The sequence below is a fragment of the Pinus tabuliformis genome, chromosome 9 (assembly GCF_031772625.1).
Source record: "Pinus tabuliformis cultivar Carrire ecotype Pingquan chromosome 9, CPIR1, whole genome shotgun sequence".
Taxonomy (NCBI): Eukaryota; Viridiplantae; Streptophyta; class Pinopsida; order Pinales; family Pinaceae; genus Pinus; species Pinus tabuliformis.
The window spans coordinates 290,087,235-290,103,262 of NC_142307.1; the positions used below are offsets into that span (position 1 = coordinate 290,087,235).

At 36.9% G+C, this 16,028-nt stretch overlaps 1 protein-coding gene across 1 annotated transcript; it reads left to right on the top strand.

The window, feature by feature from the left end:
• The first annotated feature begins 14,930 nt into the window (after positions 1-14,930).
• LOC149148319 (uncharacterized) lies at positions 14,931-15,707 on the top strand. The gene has a single exon (XM_089442142.1). The coding sequence runs from the start codon at positions 14,931-14,933 to the stop codon at positions 15,705-15,707; it is 777 nt and encodes a 258-aa protein (XP_089298268.1).
• Positions 15,708-16,028: the final 321 nt, after the last annotated feature.

Below are 16,028 nucleotides of genomic sequence, written 5' to 3' on the forward strand. Positions count from 1 at the left end.
CATTTATACATATATAAAATTAAAATTTTATTGGAAAATATTAAAATAAAATTATACTAAATATTTAATATTTTAAAATAAAACTGTGTTACACTATAAAAATAATAACGAATTTATTTTTAGAATACGATATATATATATATATATATATATATATATATATATATATATATATATAAAATTAAAATTTTATTGAAAAATATTAAAATAAAATCTTTTACAATATAAATGAATAAATTAGTTTAAATTCATTTTAACTATTAATTTATAAAATATTTACTAAAATTAAATAAATTTAAAAAATAAGAAAAATGATTATATAAATATTTGATATATATGGACTAAATATGATGTGTAATACTACCAACCAAAAAAAGTGGCATACCATGAACAATAAGTTGTTAATATTGATAAAAACACTTAGAGGTCTTCTTGTGATTTGTGTTTCTTGGGGGGTGGGGAGTTTCTTTCTTTTTTTGGGTTCTATGTTTCTATTGTCGGATTCTCGCATATTTTACTTTTCAATTTCCATGTCACTCATCTTCTTCTCGAGTTTATTATGGATGATGAACTACTTTATTATGGCGAGGATAACCCTTAAAGTGGGCATGTATACCCATCCCATGAATATTTTATTTTTATAAAGGATCACCCATTGGTTTCACCTCCCATTCACATGATAGTGGAAGTGTCTCACTTTCCTCAAGGCTTATTTATTTTTTCATCAAATCATTCAGATAATGCACAACATTTGGAGGTTCCAGGCCTGATTCCTTCTGCTAAGCATGCTCCGTCTTTGGATACAGCAAGCCCTAATCACAATAAGCATCACGTGACAGCCTATAAAGCAACACAAATCAAATATTTAAATGGTAATAGAGGATGATATTCCCCTTTGATACATTCTACAACTTATGTATAGGGATCTAATTGGTCGATTTGCTAGGAAGGCGTTTAAACCTTCTTCTCTACCACATTGGATCGATTCCAATTGGGTTCTTATTATCCGTCTTTTCTGCAATTCCACATATTTCCTAAAACTTAATTATGTGGTATCGTCAATAAAGTAGATGAAGTGAGGACTCTCCTATCCTCCGACTAATGTTGGTGAAAATCTAGGTTGATGCTTCAAAAGTGGAATATGGATTTCGACGCTTCGCTTAGCCCCATGTGAATGAAAAAAAAATGGGCCCTCCTCCCATATTTGTCAACACCATTCTAGAACAAATCAGTGTTGGAAAAAATAGGAAATCATATTGGCCAATTTGTTTGTTGGGAGGAAGTTTTCCTTTCAAAGCAAGATGGATGAGTGGCATGGAAGTAAGTGGAGATCAACCCCAATGAAGGTTTCCTAGAGGATATTGAATTGGTATTCAACGAGGTTGCATGGAATCAAAATATTGATTATTGGAAGTTGCTCTTCCATTGTTTTCCTTTCCATGAGGTAGGTCACCTCGTCTCTAATTGCACACGAAAGAAAAATTCTAATCATCTAAAAAGTTTATATTAGGAAACTTTTGAACATGTAGATTGAGGCCTCAGGACTGAGGGAGAAGGATCCTCTAGATTCCAAACTCGAAGACACTGACGACGATCATCCTCCCTCCTTAGGTAAGTGGTTTCAGACCCCCTCATTTTTTCCTATAAAAAATAATGATAAAATTCTTCATGATGGTAATATGCTTGGGAAATTTTCCAAAGTTATGTCCCTGATAACAACGTCTCCAGTGCCTTCTATTCAAGGTCTCTCCCTCTATAAAATGTTGCCACATGTCAAGGAGAATGATGTCTTTCCAAATCTGATTTTTCCTTATGGTTCCAACTCTTCATCCAACTCTTGTGGGAAACCTCCTTCTGCAGATTATAAGGTCATTCGTTCCTCAAACGAGCTCTATGTTTCTATTGACCTCCATGTTAAGTGAAATGCTCTCTATTCATCTTCCTTGACGCGTGAATATGTTTCAGCGTCTTTCTAAGGCTCAATCTAAGGTTAGGGAAGACATTCTAAGTGGAAAAAATACCATAATATCCAAGTTTCTTAGATAAAAGGCCCCTCCCATGAAGGAAAATGAAGGTCTTGTCTCTAAATATTAGGGGGTTTAGGGCCAACCCCAAAAAAATGACTCTAAAGTGGCTCATTCGAGCCCACATCCTGGATGTTATAATGATTCAAGAAACTATGTCGTCGAGTGCCTATGTGGTTTCAATTTTAGAAATATGGTCTAGGAATTAGACTTTCTTCTCATTGGATTCAGAAGGTTTTTTGGGTGGCTTTCTTATGGCTTTGCAGCCTGATTCGTCGTTTTACTTTTATTGATCTCTTCCAAACATACAGCAATTGATTTTGTTTCAAAAAAACTGGAATAGGTGAGTCATCACATTATTCCAATTACAAATTCTTATGATGCATTAAAAAAGTTAAAATATTTATTTGATTCACTCTCATAATTGGAAGTAGTTCATAAATTAGACTTATGATGCATGATGTGGAAGCCATTCACCAATTCATTTGTCGTGGTATACTTGGATGACATCCTGATCTTCAGCTAGAGTTGGGAAGAGCACCTCCACCACATCCGAAAGGTTCTCCAAACACTGCGGCAACACAAGCTATTGGCCAATTTAGAGAAATGCACTTTCAGGATAACCCAAGTTTAGTATCTGGGATACATTATTGATGAATGGGGGGTGCATGTGGATCCAGCCAAGATCCAAGTCATTCAGGATTGGCCAGCTCCAACCACTCTGAGAGAGCTCTGTAGATTTTTGGGTCTTGCCAATTTCTACCGCAGGTTCGTGTTGGGATTCTCTCATATCACTTGGCCCTTGAGTCAATTCACCTAGGGAGGAACGAAAGAAAAATTATTTTGCTCTGAATCTCAACAGACGGCATTCACAGAATTGAAACATTGCCTCTGCTCTGCACTATTGCTCACATTACCAGACTTGCAACAGTCGTTTTAGATCGAGACAGATGCTTCTGACTATGTTATTGGGGTAGTCCTTACTCAACAGGGGCATCCAGTGGCATATCACAGTGAGACACTTTCAGACACAGTCCAGAAGTATCCCAATTATTATCAGGAGATGTATTCCATTGTGCAGGACTGCTGACAATGGAAGCATTACATTTTGGGGAAGGAAATGGTCATCCACACAGACCATTGACCCCTGCAGTTCATACTGACGCAAGGGAAGTTGCAGAATGATCACCATCAGAAGTGGTCCACATACTTGCAACAGTTCCATTTGAATATCCTTTCAAATTCTAGCCTTACATCTTAAATTCAATGTGCTACTTGGCTTGGTCATATGATGGCATCTGTAACATTGATTAGGAATTAACGAAATTTATTAAGAAACCAGGGAGAAGGATCCCTTGATATAAAACAAATGCCTTTGCCTAATTATTGGTTGCCTTATCTAGTCCCCATTCAAAATAAACTTTTTGAAAATGATCCTCCTACACCTACCATTGACCTGCTTTTCCTTTTGAGGCTCCATCTAAGAACATACAAAATTTTCTATGAGAGAGTTTCTAACCTTGGAACACCTCCTCTACCACCTCTAGATGAATTTTCCAATTCTACCACTATCTAGGTTTTGAGTTGATGATTATAGGCTAAGAGGCATATAGAAAATTGTAGGCCCAACAAGGTTTCAATTTTAGGAATCACATCAGTTTAATTCCCAACCCAACATAGATTTATGTTGTTTTTTTAAACATGAATATTTTATATAGCATGAAACACAACCATTCCCACAATAGGAGAATCACTAACCATTAGAAAGAAATTAACCAAGTTTTTTGTTTGCAAAGTCGGTGTTCATGGACATGGGGCTCGACATTTTTAAAGGAAATTAGCATCTCAATAAAACCTTTACTAAGGAAAACCTAGAGATTCCTTCATGACTAGAGCTTCTATTGAGCTAGCGCAAATTCCTTTAGCAAGGCAAACCTACAACTTCCTTCATGCCTGGAGATTGTTATCTATAGGAATAACACTATTCACAAAATAAGAACCATTCCCACAATACGAGAATCGCTAACCATTAAAAAGAAATTGATTGATTGATTTTTATGTTGGTAAAACCAGTGTTCATGGACATGAGGCTGAACAATTTAAGTCATAAAACAATTTATAAAAAAGAACTACACCAGATCAACATATTAACTAGAAAATGAACTAGGTGTCACTAGGTTTCTTTGAAATTCCTCCAATGTCTATATCATTTTATTATAATGCATAAAATATTTAATCCATAACGTATTCATATAATTGAAGACATATAGCCAATTATAGGTGAATTTCAACATACTGGTAGTAATTTTCCAAGTGCAAATATAAGCATGGTATTCTAAGTGGAAAAACAAGATATCAAAAAAACAATTATTGATATAGTTGAATACATACAACAAATTCCTTTTGTATATTTGATTTTTCAAGGATACTGTCAAAAAGGCATATGTATGAAAAATTGTTAAGTTGTTTCTATTTTTTTTTTAATTCTTAATTTATTGTAGGAAAGCAAAATTATTAATAGCATGTAGGAAAGCAAAATTCAATTATTATTAACTAAATGCATGTAATAAATTTGCAGATAGTTTCATCTATGGCAAGAGTTAGTTATGTTGCTCATACAAGGAGAAATGGCAGGCGAGTGACTAGGGGTGCCTAGCTACAATGCTCTTCATCAGATGAGGAAGGAAAAGGTAATGTGAATGTCCACAATGCTCCCAACAAATTTTTTGAGGATGGCCATGCGGCAGAGGCTAATGTTGTCCCACCATCAACGACAGAGCCACCACCAACTATTGTTCAAGGGGCAAGTTCAACTAAGAAGATCAACATTGTAAGAGGTTGGAAAAAAAAATATATGTTACTTGCAATTGACGACATAGAGTTTAATGGGTATTCAGTTGGGGCATCTACAAAAAGCATGGTATTTCGCCCTCCTCAATACATTATTGGATAAATAGGATGACTCATACAAAACGTACAAGGCCTCTTATAGTTATGACTGAAGAGGAGGAGGCTGAGGTGGTTGAGTGGTGTAAGGAGATGGCCCAATTGGGACATGGGATAGAGTTGATACAAGTCAAATCCATTCAAAGATGGGTTTCCTAGTAAATCATGGTGGTTTGGATTCAAAAAAATGCATCCAAACCTTGTATTGTGTACAACTAAGGGCCTTAACAGAGATAAAGCTTTAAATTTATGCCCTGCAATTGTGTCTAATTTCTATGACACTCTTTTTAGTGCATACAATAAGTATTCTTATGTTGTAGACCATATATGGAACTGTCACGAACCAAGTTTACAGGCAGGAAGGAATTATGGCATGGGAGCAGGGAAAATTTTAAGAACCCCCCCTAAATTTATAAATATAATAAATGGGCGAATCTCCATGGTTTATAGGAAAAATGGAAGGCAATTTTATCAATAATATAATATGTATATATAATTTTTTGGCGAATCTCTCACCAGGCATGGCGAATATTTTACTCAATTATAAAATCTTGTAAGATCTTGGCGAGTCTTTCACTAAACAATAAAACTCTATAAAGTCCTAGTGAATCTTAGCATAGGCTACATGCTGGTTTAATTCTCCCATTTAAATAGGCTACATTCCAGGTGAATACCATGGGTCAATACCATATGCCATTTTGGTGAATACCATGGGTCAATACCATGTGCCATTTTTGTTTTTATTAATTCTAATATTAGGGTTAATAATGGTTTTTTGCATGGTATTAATAACAATCTAGTCCATGGTATTTGTCCCATAGTAGTTTGGCCATAGGTTTCACCTAAACATAACCCATTTTTTGAGTGTTCGTAAATATAGGGTGACTTATGGAGTAAATATAAAAAAATGTTTTATTTTTTTACCATACCTCTCGTTTATTTATATTTTTATTAATTTACCATACCTCTTTTACAAATATGGTATTTGGCCCATAGGATTTACTTAAATAAAACCTCTTTCTTGAGCCTTCATAAATAGAATGAGGGTTATGGACTAAATATAAAAAGAGGTTTTATTTATTTACGATACGTCCAGTTTATTTATATTTTTATTTATTTACCATACCTTTTGAGTAAGTATAAAAAGATGTTTTATTTATTTACCATACCTCCACTTTACTTATATTTTTATTTGTTTACACGCTTACATGTATATAAGGTTACTTATGGAGTAAATATAAAAAACGTTTTATTTATTTACCATACCTCCACTTTACTTATATTTTTATTTGTTTACACCCTTACATGTATATAAGGTGACTTATGGAGTAAATATAAAAAATGTTTTATTTATTTACCATACCTCTCATTTATTTATATTTTTATTAATTTACCATACCTCTTTTATAAATATGGTATTTGGCCCATAGGATTCACTTAAATAAAACCTATTCTTGAAAATGGGCGAATGGAAGGTTGTAAGTCCTAATTTCAAGGGCTAAATTTACCTTTTTTACCCTCTCCCTTAAAATAAGGTGGGCTATTTGAGGTGATTTGTAAAAATGTACTATGATACAAAATATTCGCCCACTAAAAATTTAAAACCCCTTAATTTCGCCAAAGGGCGAACATTCGCCCTTAAAATTATCCTTGCATGGGAGTAATCTCTAAGAGAGGGAGCCGAAATGTTCCAAATATTTTGCTTAAGAGCAGGAAGTGGATAACTATTCTATGTTGTGTCAATGCAATTGGCACTTCAATCCCATGCTTTTATCTATTCAAAGGTAAAAATCAATTGGAAAACTATATACAAAATTGTGAACCAGGTGCATGCATGGCTGCACATCCTTATACATGGATGACTAAGGAATTTTTTTTAAATTGGATTTGTCACTTTGTTGCATCTATTCCAAGTGGTGTCTCACTTGAGAACATACACCAATTGATTTTAGATGGTCATGGAAGCCACATTGTTGTGCAAACAATTGAGGAGGAAAACAATTTGGGCATCAACCTGTCAACATTTCCTGCTCATACCACTCACATATTTCAACCCCTTGATGTCAGTGAGTTTAGCCCTTTCAAGAACTATTTAAGGTCAGAGCGAGCTGCATGGATGGAAAAGAATCCAAGGTTCGAGGTGAAAAGGTTTGAGCTAGCATAGCCTGTAAGTAAAGTCTTTAAAAGGGCTCTCACACCATCAAATGTCAAGGTTGGCTTTAGGAGGACTAGAATATGGCCACTGAACTATGATGCTCTTATGCATGATACTAGTTGTAGCCAAGCATTTCATGTAAATGGTCAAGAAGAAGGGCATGTCCAAGAAAATGTTGAAATTCAAGAAGAAGTGGATGAACATGAAGATGCAATTGCAGCTGATAATATAATTTCCCTCTCTCAAGGACACTTATATGGTGATGATGATGAACAGGTAAGTGAAACACAATACAATCATGAACGAATTGGTAGTAAAATGGAGGTTGTTCTACCAACTGAAGCACATGGAACTTCAGTTGCAGATTTTCTTAATGACTTTGTCGATCATGAATTTGACAATGATAATGTGGTTGAAAAATATATTGTTACTATTTCACTTGGAAGCAACAATGACCAATTAACATTTCCAAGCCAAGTAACCCCACCATTATGGCTGGTAGAAGCCATGATGAATATAAACAAGCATGGTGTCTTAAGAACGAATGAAGAAAACATGAACATGCCTTCACAGCCAGTAGAATTGAACAATGAAATTGTTCATTTTTTTATGGACAATAAATCAATGGAAGAAGATAGTTTACATAATGAGAAACCATACGAAGAGAATAATATAGTTCAATTAGTAGTCTTAAATATTGAATGACAAGTGTCAACCAATGGCACGCATCATGCAGGGAATGAGAAGTTACTTAGTTGATTACTAAAGCTACCAGTGGAGATAATGTCAATGAAAAAACAACATGGAACACTAGGTAGTCCTCGTTTGGGCCAAAGTTCATAGTTACTCACATCATAAACTATATAGCCCTATTAGTTGAGTCTAAAAAAAAATAACTTGACATTCAAGAATTAAAACGAAAAAAGAAGGATTTAGTCAAGGAAAAGAAGGTAGCAAGGATTGTTGCAGCACAACTTCAAGCAGAGGAAAGGCTTGAAAGAGAGAAAGTAAGGCAACAAAAGGATGATAAAAAACAAATATAAAGGCAGGAAAAGAAGCAAGAAAGGCTCAAAAAATTCTTCAAAGAGAAAGAGGGATAACAATTGACAATGATGCAAGCACAGTTAGTGAAACTAGGATGATGTCAACCACATATTACCAAATTGCAAATAATATACCATTATTCCAAAAACTCATAAACATTCAAGTGCCTCAGTATCAGAATGGGGGCTTACCCACTTGCTATATTCATACTAGTGCAGGTGTCAATCCTATGTATGCTTATCAAGCAAGGAACTCAAAACGTTTGTGCACTGAAGATTTTGGAGGCCATCTAGACTAGGGGTGTGATATGTTTTTTGTTGTAACCACATTATGATGTGGATTTTGGATAGATTGCCTCTTTTTCTTGTCACTTGATGATTTTGGCTTATAATCTAGGTCGGTTTATTCCATATTGTTTGAAACATTGTAATCAAAATCCATTTTAGAAGCAACATTCATAGTCTATTTGAATGGAGAAATCCTAGCTTAGAATGCAAATGGAACTTTTGTTCTGCCATTACCTACCAAATTATCCACAACATCAATTTTTTCTCCAAGTTGCTAAATAAATGACAAATGAGGGAATAACGGTATCATGAAAAACTTACTTTTTATAATTTGAAAACTCCATAAAATAGTGAATAACAACAATAAACAATTTTGGTCGATGCAAACATCATGATTCCATTTATTTTGGTGGTCATTTTCAACCTCATAATTTCTCCCTCACTATTACAATTGAAAATTCATTCAATTCCATTTGACAATGCTTATGGGGGATAGCTTTGCTTCCCTTGCAATTGGGTTAATTGTAAACATCGTGAGTCCATTGAATAAAAAAAAAAAATCTTTAATCAAACAAGTTCACACCTATCCTGTTATGACCAGAGAAGAAATTGTGAGGAAAATGTAGTGGATGACAAGAAAGAATACCACATAATTCAATTCAATTTTGTTGATCTGTCATGACTACATTGGATCAAACAAATTCAACATTTTTTAATCAAACAAACTCAGAATTGTCTTGTTATGACCAGAGAATAAAATGCAATCAAAACACATTGGATGACAAGAAATAATACCACACAATCTATTAAAAAACTTGATTTTCCATGAATCCATTGAATCAAACAGATTCAAACTCTTTAATCAAATAGATTCACAATTATCTTGTTATGAATAGAGAACAAAAGGTGGAACAAACATAATGGATGACAAGAAATAATCCTAGAAGCATTTGGGCATGTTGAAAAGTCTCAAACGCAAAATGGAACTCATCCTCAACTTCCTCATTATTACAAATTAAGAAAATTTGTTTATCCCAAGGTGTTTTTAACTCCACAACTCATGCCAATACTTATTAGTCAACTAAAATGTATATCATCATTCAAAATCGAGACAAACAAGTGGATTAAATATGAGTGTCAAGTGTAGATTAAATTGTTGAGAAAACTACAACCTAATTTGAGCTAAACCTTATCTGTATAACTTTCTATCTTTTCAGGCATAATTTAATTGTAAGGAGGTTTAATATCAAGGCCCCTCTCTAAGGATGATTTTTCAAATACAAGCCTTCAACAAGGAGATAGAAACTATGAAGTTCCCAAACAACTGTGAGGCTTTTTCTTAACGAATTTGATGATTATGGCTCAGAACAAATCAAAATGAGATTTATGTAAATGAAAATTGAGCAAAGCAGCTATAATTCACCCTTTTGTTTGCAAGAAGAAAAATACCTTACTTTCATTACTTAAAAGAAAAGAGGTTACAAGTAGCATAGATCATATCATCAACAACAGAGAGATCAATGTCCAACTTAAGTCTTCCTTCCATGGCAGAGTTCACCAAAGAAAAATAGATAACAAAAAAAGACATTGTTCACAAAAATTGAAAACAAATTAGACCAAATTATAGTGGAATTTGAAATGTCCAAGGTACCCTAGGGAGGGGCTCAAAATTATTGAAAGACCAAGTCATAAATTCTAGAATGGGCAAGAGATATTTAGTTGGGAGGCCTGCGAGTTACCCATGTTATATCTCCTCTCATTTGTCTCAATGAGTTCTTTCAAATCAATCGCTCTGCACAACACACCAAGATATTGTAGCATGGATCTTCAGAAAGTCTAATACCTCTAATAGGAAGGTTGGGGAAGAGGTCCTTATCGAGGCATAGATAGCCATATTGCAATGCATATTTATATATGTAGAGAAAATAGAATAAACTGAAAAATATGGCGAAAAAGACTACCCTCGCTGAACTATAAGCAACACAAGATGACAGACGAAGGTGAACCCCAAAATATTCCTAGTGAGATGGAAGTAATCATAGAATGTGCAATGGATTAGGGCCCAATTACTAACTTTCGGTGGGGGATTTGACAACTTTTGAAAGATCAAATGAAAAACCTTGAAAAATATATAAACCCCCAAAGAAAGTAGCGCTTTTATATCTTTATTTTATGCCCAAGGCCCGGTCAGGGTCATGGAATGTCGACAAAGAAGGTTTTCAAGATCAAAATGACTCATTCTCTTTGGTAATCAGGCTCAAAAGATGAGGGTTCCTCAAATTTACAATGACCGACAAGCAAAAAAACTCCGCAAAAATTATAGTGAACTTCAAACATAAAACCCCAGAAAAATTACACTGAACCAAGCAAAAATTTAGTGAACCCCATTCAAAAAAACTCTGCAAAATTTATAGTGAACACCAAGAAAAAATTACAGTGAACCCTAAGCATAAAAATAGGCAAAATTTACAGTGAACCGTAAACATAAAAGCACCAAAGAGCACAAACTTCCCATGGTTTGAATGTGTTTAAAAACACAAAGTTAGCAACTTGTAGGAATGTAATCCTACCATATAGTCATCGATGAAGCCACCAAGCTACACAAACCATGTTGCATTAGTGTTGAAGACCTCAACCCTTCGCGACACCTCATCTGCAAACCCAACCATGCTCACTTGTCGCAAAAATCACAAAGGTGTTAAAAATAATTGCAAATAAACCAGTGAAAATGCCAGAAAAATTCACAAGCAAGAGAACTTAACCTCGAAAAAACCCACTGGAGCATGAAAACCCCATGTCCACCATGTCCATTGTTGAGCTGATGGAAATTTGGGGCTCGGTCGACAACGAATGACTGTACCAAGCACTGGTGCACCACAACCATGGAGCAACGAGGCATAAAAAATGAAGCCCTAAATCACAACCTTCAAACCCCTAAATCCCCCACAAACTGCTTCTCTCAGCACACAAGCCACTTCTCTCGGCAATGAAACCAGTCGAGCGCAATCACCGATTGTATGTTGACCAACATCAAGGCATCGATCGAATAACAATGAGGTAGAAGAACACCCACACACCAACCCCAAGCAAAATAACACAGCCTTCCAAATGCAGTAAATGCTAAACCCTAAAAGAGGAGGAAAAACACGAGAAATGAGGTGGGTGTTGATTCCCCAGCTATCACGACAAGTGAGACGATGTGTTAGACATGTGTCGTACAATCCATTCAATACTGAGATGATCGTTTGATGTCATGGCAAAAAAAAAAAACGCAACAATTGATGTCCCTCCCCTAGTTTTTTTCCCTAATGCAACTGATGGTGACGAGATTCTGGGGTGAACCAAAATCTCGTTTCCCCAATAAAATCATTCTTCAGACCTGTGGGTTATGGGCCCAAGAAGCCTATCCGCATCGCTACTCTTCATTTCTGAGTCAAATTTCTTGAAACCCTGGTCTTCAGTAACATGAACATCCCGGACTTCTCTGGTATGAGCTTTGTACGTTTTGATGTGAAGACCCCTGTGGGAATTTCAGAGGCGAATAGTCCTTTGCCGCAACTGAGACAGTAATTTCCATCCGTATTGAAGCACACGACCAACACTACACCTTCATTCCCCTTCAGAACGCTCGTCTCCTTCGTTGGCAGTGTATTGCCAGTGGAGGATGAACTAGCCATTTAGAGACGTCTCAGACTCTTCGTGCGGACGAAATAAATTTATTTCATCATGTCACCTTCTATCCTTGCCTCTTCTTGGTCGAAGCTGCTAAACCTTCGTCTTCTACAACCAGAGAAATTGTATCTCCTCCTCCTTCTGAGACAGCACAAGCGGAGACAACAAAGGAATCAGGCTCCTGCAACATAACCCCATCGATTTCTGGCGGCAGCCTTTTCAACTGCAGTCTAGCTGGTGGAAATAAAAAAAGGACGGACTATGACTAAGAGTGCTCAAGATATTTTCTTACACATCGAGCCACTTCATTAAATAACAACCTGTCAACTCTTGGACCTGTTAGGCTCGACAAACACTTCTTCATGGGGTTCCAAGGAAACCTCTTGGTTACATTGATAACACAAATACGCCATGGATCCTTCATCGTTTTCGGCTTCCAGGCATTAAAAGCGAACAGTTAAGGCGGGGAATCAATCGACTTAAATCACAAAATTGCCGGAAGGGCCTGACAAATAAAAAAAAATACACAGACAGACTTAAATTCACTTCAAATGCATTTATATTATTTACAAAGTCGATTACAATTTAAGGCATCTCAGCCTTAATAAAGATTTCTCCAGCAACTAAATTTTGCCCTCTCTCATACGCACAGGTTTTTCTCCCCCCTTTCTTGATTCACTCATGAATCTTTAAGTTCTTTATACATACATTCAGTTTTAACTGATTTTTTAACTAAAATTAGTTTTTTGAACAGAACTCAGTTGTGGTTGGCCTAGTTGTCCGTGTGGTTGTCCACATGTCTCTTTCTCTAATTTTTTTCCTCTAAGGTGTCTGGATGCTCCTGCATCAGACTCCCAAGGTACAAAAATTATGACCTCCTGGTCATATGCTCCCAAGGTAAAAAATTATGACCTCCTGATCATATGTGTTTCCTTCGCAATTCTACCCACTGTTTCACTTCGTCAGTGGAACTGCCTTCATGTGAGTTGCAACCAAACCTCTACAATAGCAAGTCCTCCCTGCTACCAGATGCCCTACCAAGCTTCTCTCCTAAGCTTAGTCCTCTCGGCATCTCCATGGTTCTCTCCTCTTGAACCAATTAAGTACTCTTGCTCTTGGTTTGCTGCAATATTCTCATCTTCACAAAATAAATTAAAAAAAAAATACAAACTATACCTCTTCTTTCTTTGCATACAAAAACTCCTCTCCGCAGGAAATCTTTTCCCGCTCTGATACCACTTGATGGTGACGAGATTCTGGGGTGAACCAAAATCTCGTTTCCCCAATAAAATCATTCTTCAGGCCTATGGGTTATGGGCCCAAGAAGCCTATCCGCATCGTTACTCTTCATTTCTGAGTCAAATTTCTTGAAACCTTGGTCTCCAGTAACATGAACATCCTGAACTTCTCTGGTATGAGCTTTGTACGTTTTGATGTGAAGAACCCTGTGGGAATTCCAGAGGTGAATAGGCCTTTGCCGCAACTGAGACAGTAATTTCCATCCGTATTGAAGTGCACGACCAACACTGCACCTTAATTCCCCTTCAGAACACTTGTCTCCTTCGTTGGCAGCGTATTGCCGGTGGAGGATGAACTAGCCATTTAGAGACGTCTCAGACTCCTCATGTAGACGAAATAAGTTTATTTCATCATGTCACCTTCTACCCTGCCTCTTCTTGGTCGACGCTGCTGAGCCTTCGTCTTCTACTCCCAGAGAAATCGTATCTCCTCCTCCTTCTGAGACAGCACAAGCGGAGACAACAAAGGAATCGGGCTCCTGCAACATAACCCCATCGATTTCCGGCAGCAGCCTTTTCAACTGCAGTCTAGTAGCGGAAATAAAAAAAGGATGGACTGTGACTAAGAGCGCTCAAGATATTTTCTTACACATCGATCCACTTCATTAAATAACAACCTGTCAACTCTTGGACCTGTTCGGCTCGACAAACACTTCTTCATGGGGTTCCAGGGAAAACTCTTGGTTACACTGATAACACAAATACGCCATGGATCCTTCATCGTTTTCGGCTTCCAGGCACTAAAAGCGAGCAGTTAAGGCGGGGAATCAATCGACTTAAATCACAAAATTGCCGGAAGGGCCTGACAAATAAAAAATAAAAATAAAAAAATACACAGACAGACTTAAATTCACTTCAAACGCATTTCTATTATTTACAGAGTCGATTACAATTTAAAGCATCTCAGCCTTAATCAATATTTCTCCAGCAACTACATTTTTCCCTCTCTCATACGCACAGGTTTTTCTCCCCCATTTCTTGATTCACTCTTGAATCTTTAAGTTCTTTATACATACATTTAGTTTTAACTGATTTTTTTAACTAAAATTAGTTTTTTGAACAGAATTTAGTTGTGGTTGGCCTGGTTGTCCACGTGTCTCTTTCTCTAAAAAAAAATTCCTCTGAGGTGTGTGGATGCTCCTGCATTAGCAACTCTTCTCAAACTCCCTACTCTTTTTTCAAAATTTGAAAAATAATTGAATTTAAAAAAAAATATTAAAAAAATGAAAAATTAGCAGTAATAGCGTGGCTGATGGGATTTGAGCGCACGTAGCTGGTCACAAAGTCGAAATCTCCCCACTAAAGCAATGATGAAGCACTATACTTGGGAGATGATAGCTAGGGTTTCGATGATAGCTAGGGTTTGAGACTGTACTGCCACGAGCAGATCGGAAGTGAAGACTAGGCGCAGGGGAGGCCTGCCCCTCTTGCGCTTGACCAAATTAGAGAATTGCAGATACGGGCGAAGGGTAGGTGGCAGAAAACAGAGGGCTCTAAAGGAGAAATGGTAGCTGAAGTTGGGAGGGGAGGGATCCCCTCCTACAAGAACATAACAGCAGGGGAGTCAAGCAGAATCGGAGCGCAGAATGGTTTAAGGAAAAACAACAGCGATACCCTGGTAATGGGAGCCCGTTGGCAGGCGGGATTAAGCGGCAAATGTCTTCCAAGGGCATCGAAAAAACCCAGGTTCGTAATTCCGAACAATAAACTCGAAGAGTATAGAAGCTATATGAGAGATCATGCTTTAATATGTAAGTTCGTAGGGTTTTGGCCGTCTGAGAAGGATTTGTCCAAATGGATACAACAGAGATGGAAACCTAAGGGGCATATAGATCTAAAATTGGGGGCAAAGGGTTTTTTCACAGTTATATTCTCTAATCTGGAGGATAAGGAAAGGATTTTTGAGGGAGGACCCTATTTCATGAACAATGTTGGTTTATTCATTCGGCACTGGGAAGACTGCTATAACCCAGACAAGGAGAAAATGTTAGCAGCACCTATCTGGATCAGACTTTTTGGACTACCAATGGAGTTTTGGGACCCGGAGATCCTAGAAGGAATAGGTAATGCAATCGGGACATTTGTTAAAGTAGCTGAGACTACCAAAAGAGGGAGATACACATCTTACGCCAGGATATGTATATACATGAATATAACAGAGCCACTTCCGGAATTTATCGAGTTAGAATACCATGATGAGGTCTGGCAGCAACCTGTGGATTATGAACACATCCCATTTCGCTGTAGAAGATGTCATGAATACAGCCACCTCTTCAGATAATTCCCTTTAAATACGGCAGAGGAATCAATTGAAAAGAAAGAAGAAGAGAAGAAGGCAACAGAGGTAACCGAAAGGAAGGAAGAGGGATTTAAAGAAGTGCCCACCAAAAGAAAATATGTAAAAGGATTGCCCCTGTGCCAACCACCCATTAAAACAATGCCATTGGAAAATCAAAACAAGTTCAAAGCCCTTCAAGAGGAGGAAACGGGGATGGAAAAGGAAGATAGCGATGAAGAACCTATGGAACTATCAAAAGAAACAAGAGAACAGGACACAATCCAGGGAAACATGGAACAAGGAGGGGTCGAGGAGAACATGGAC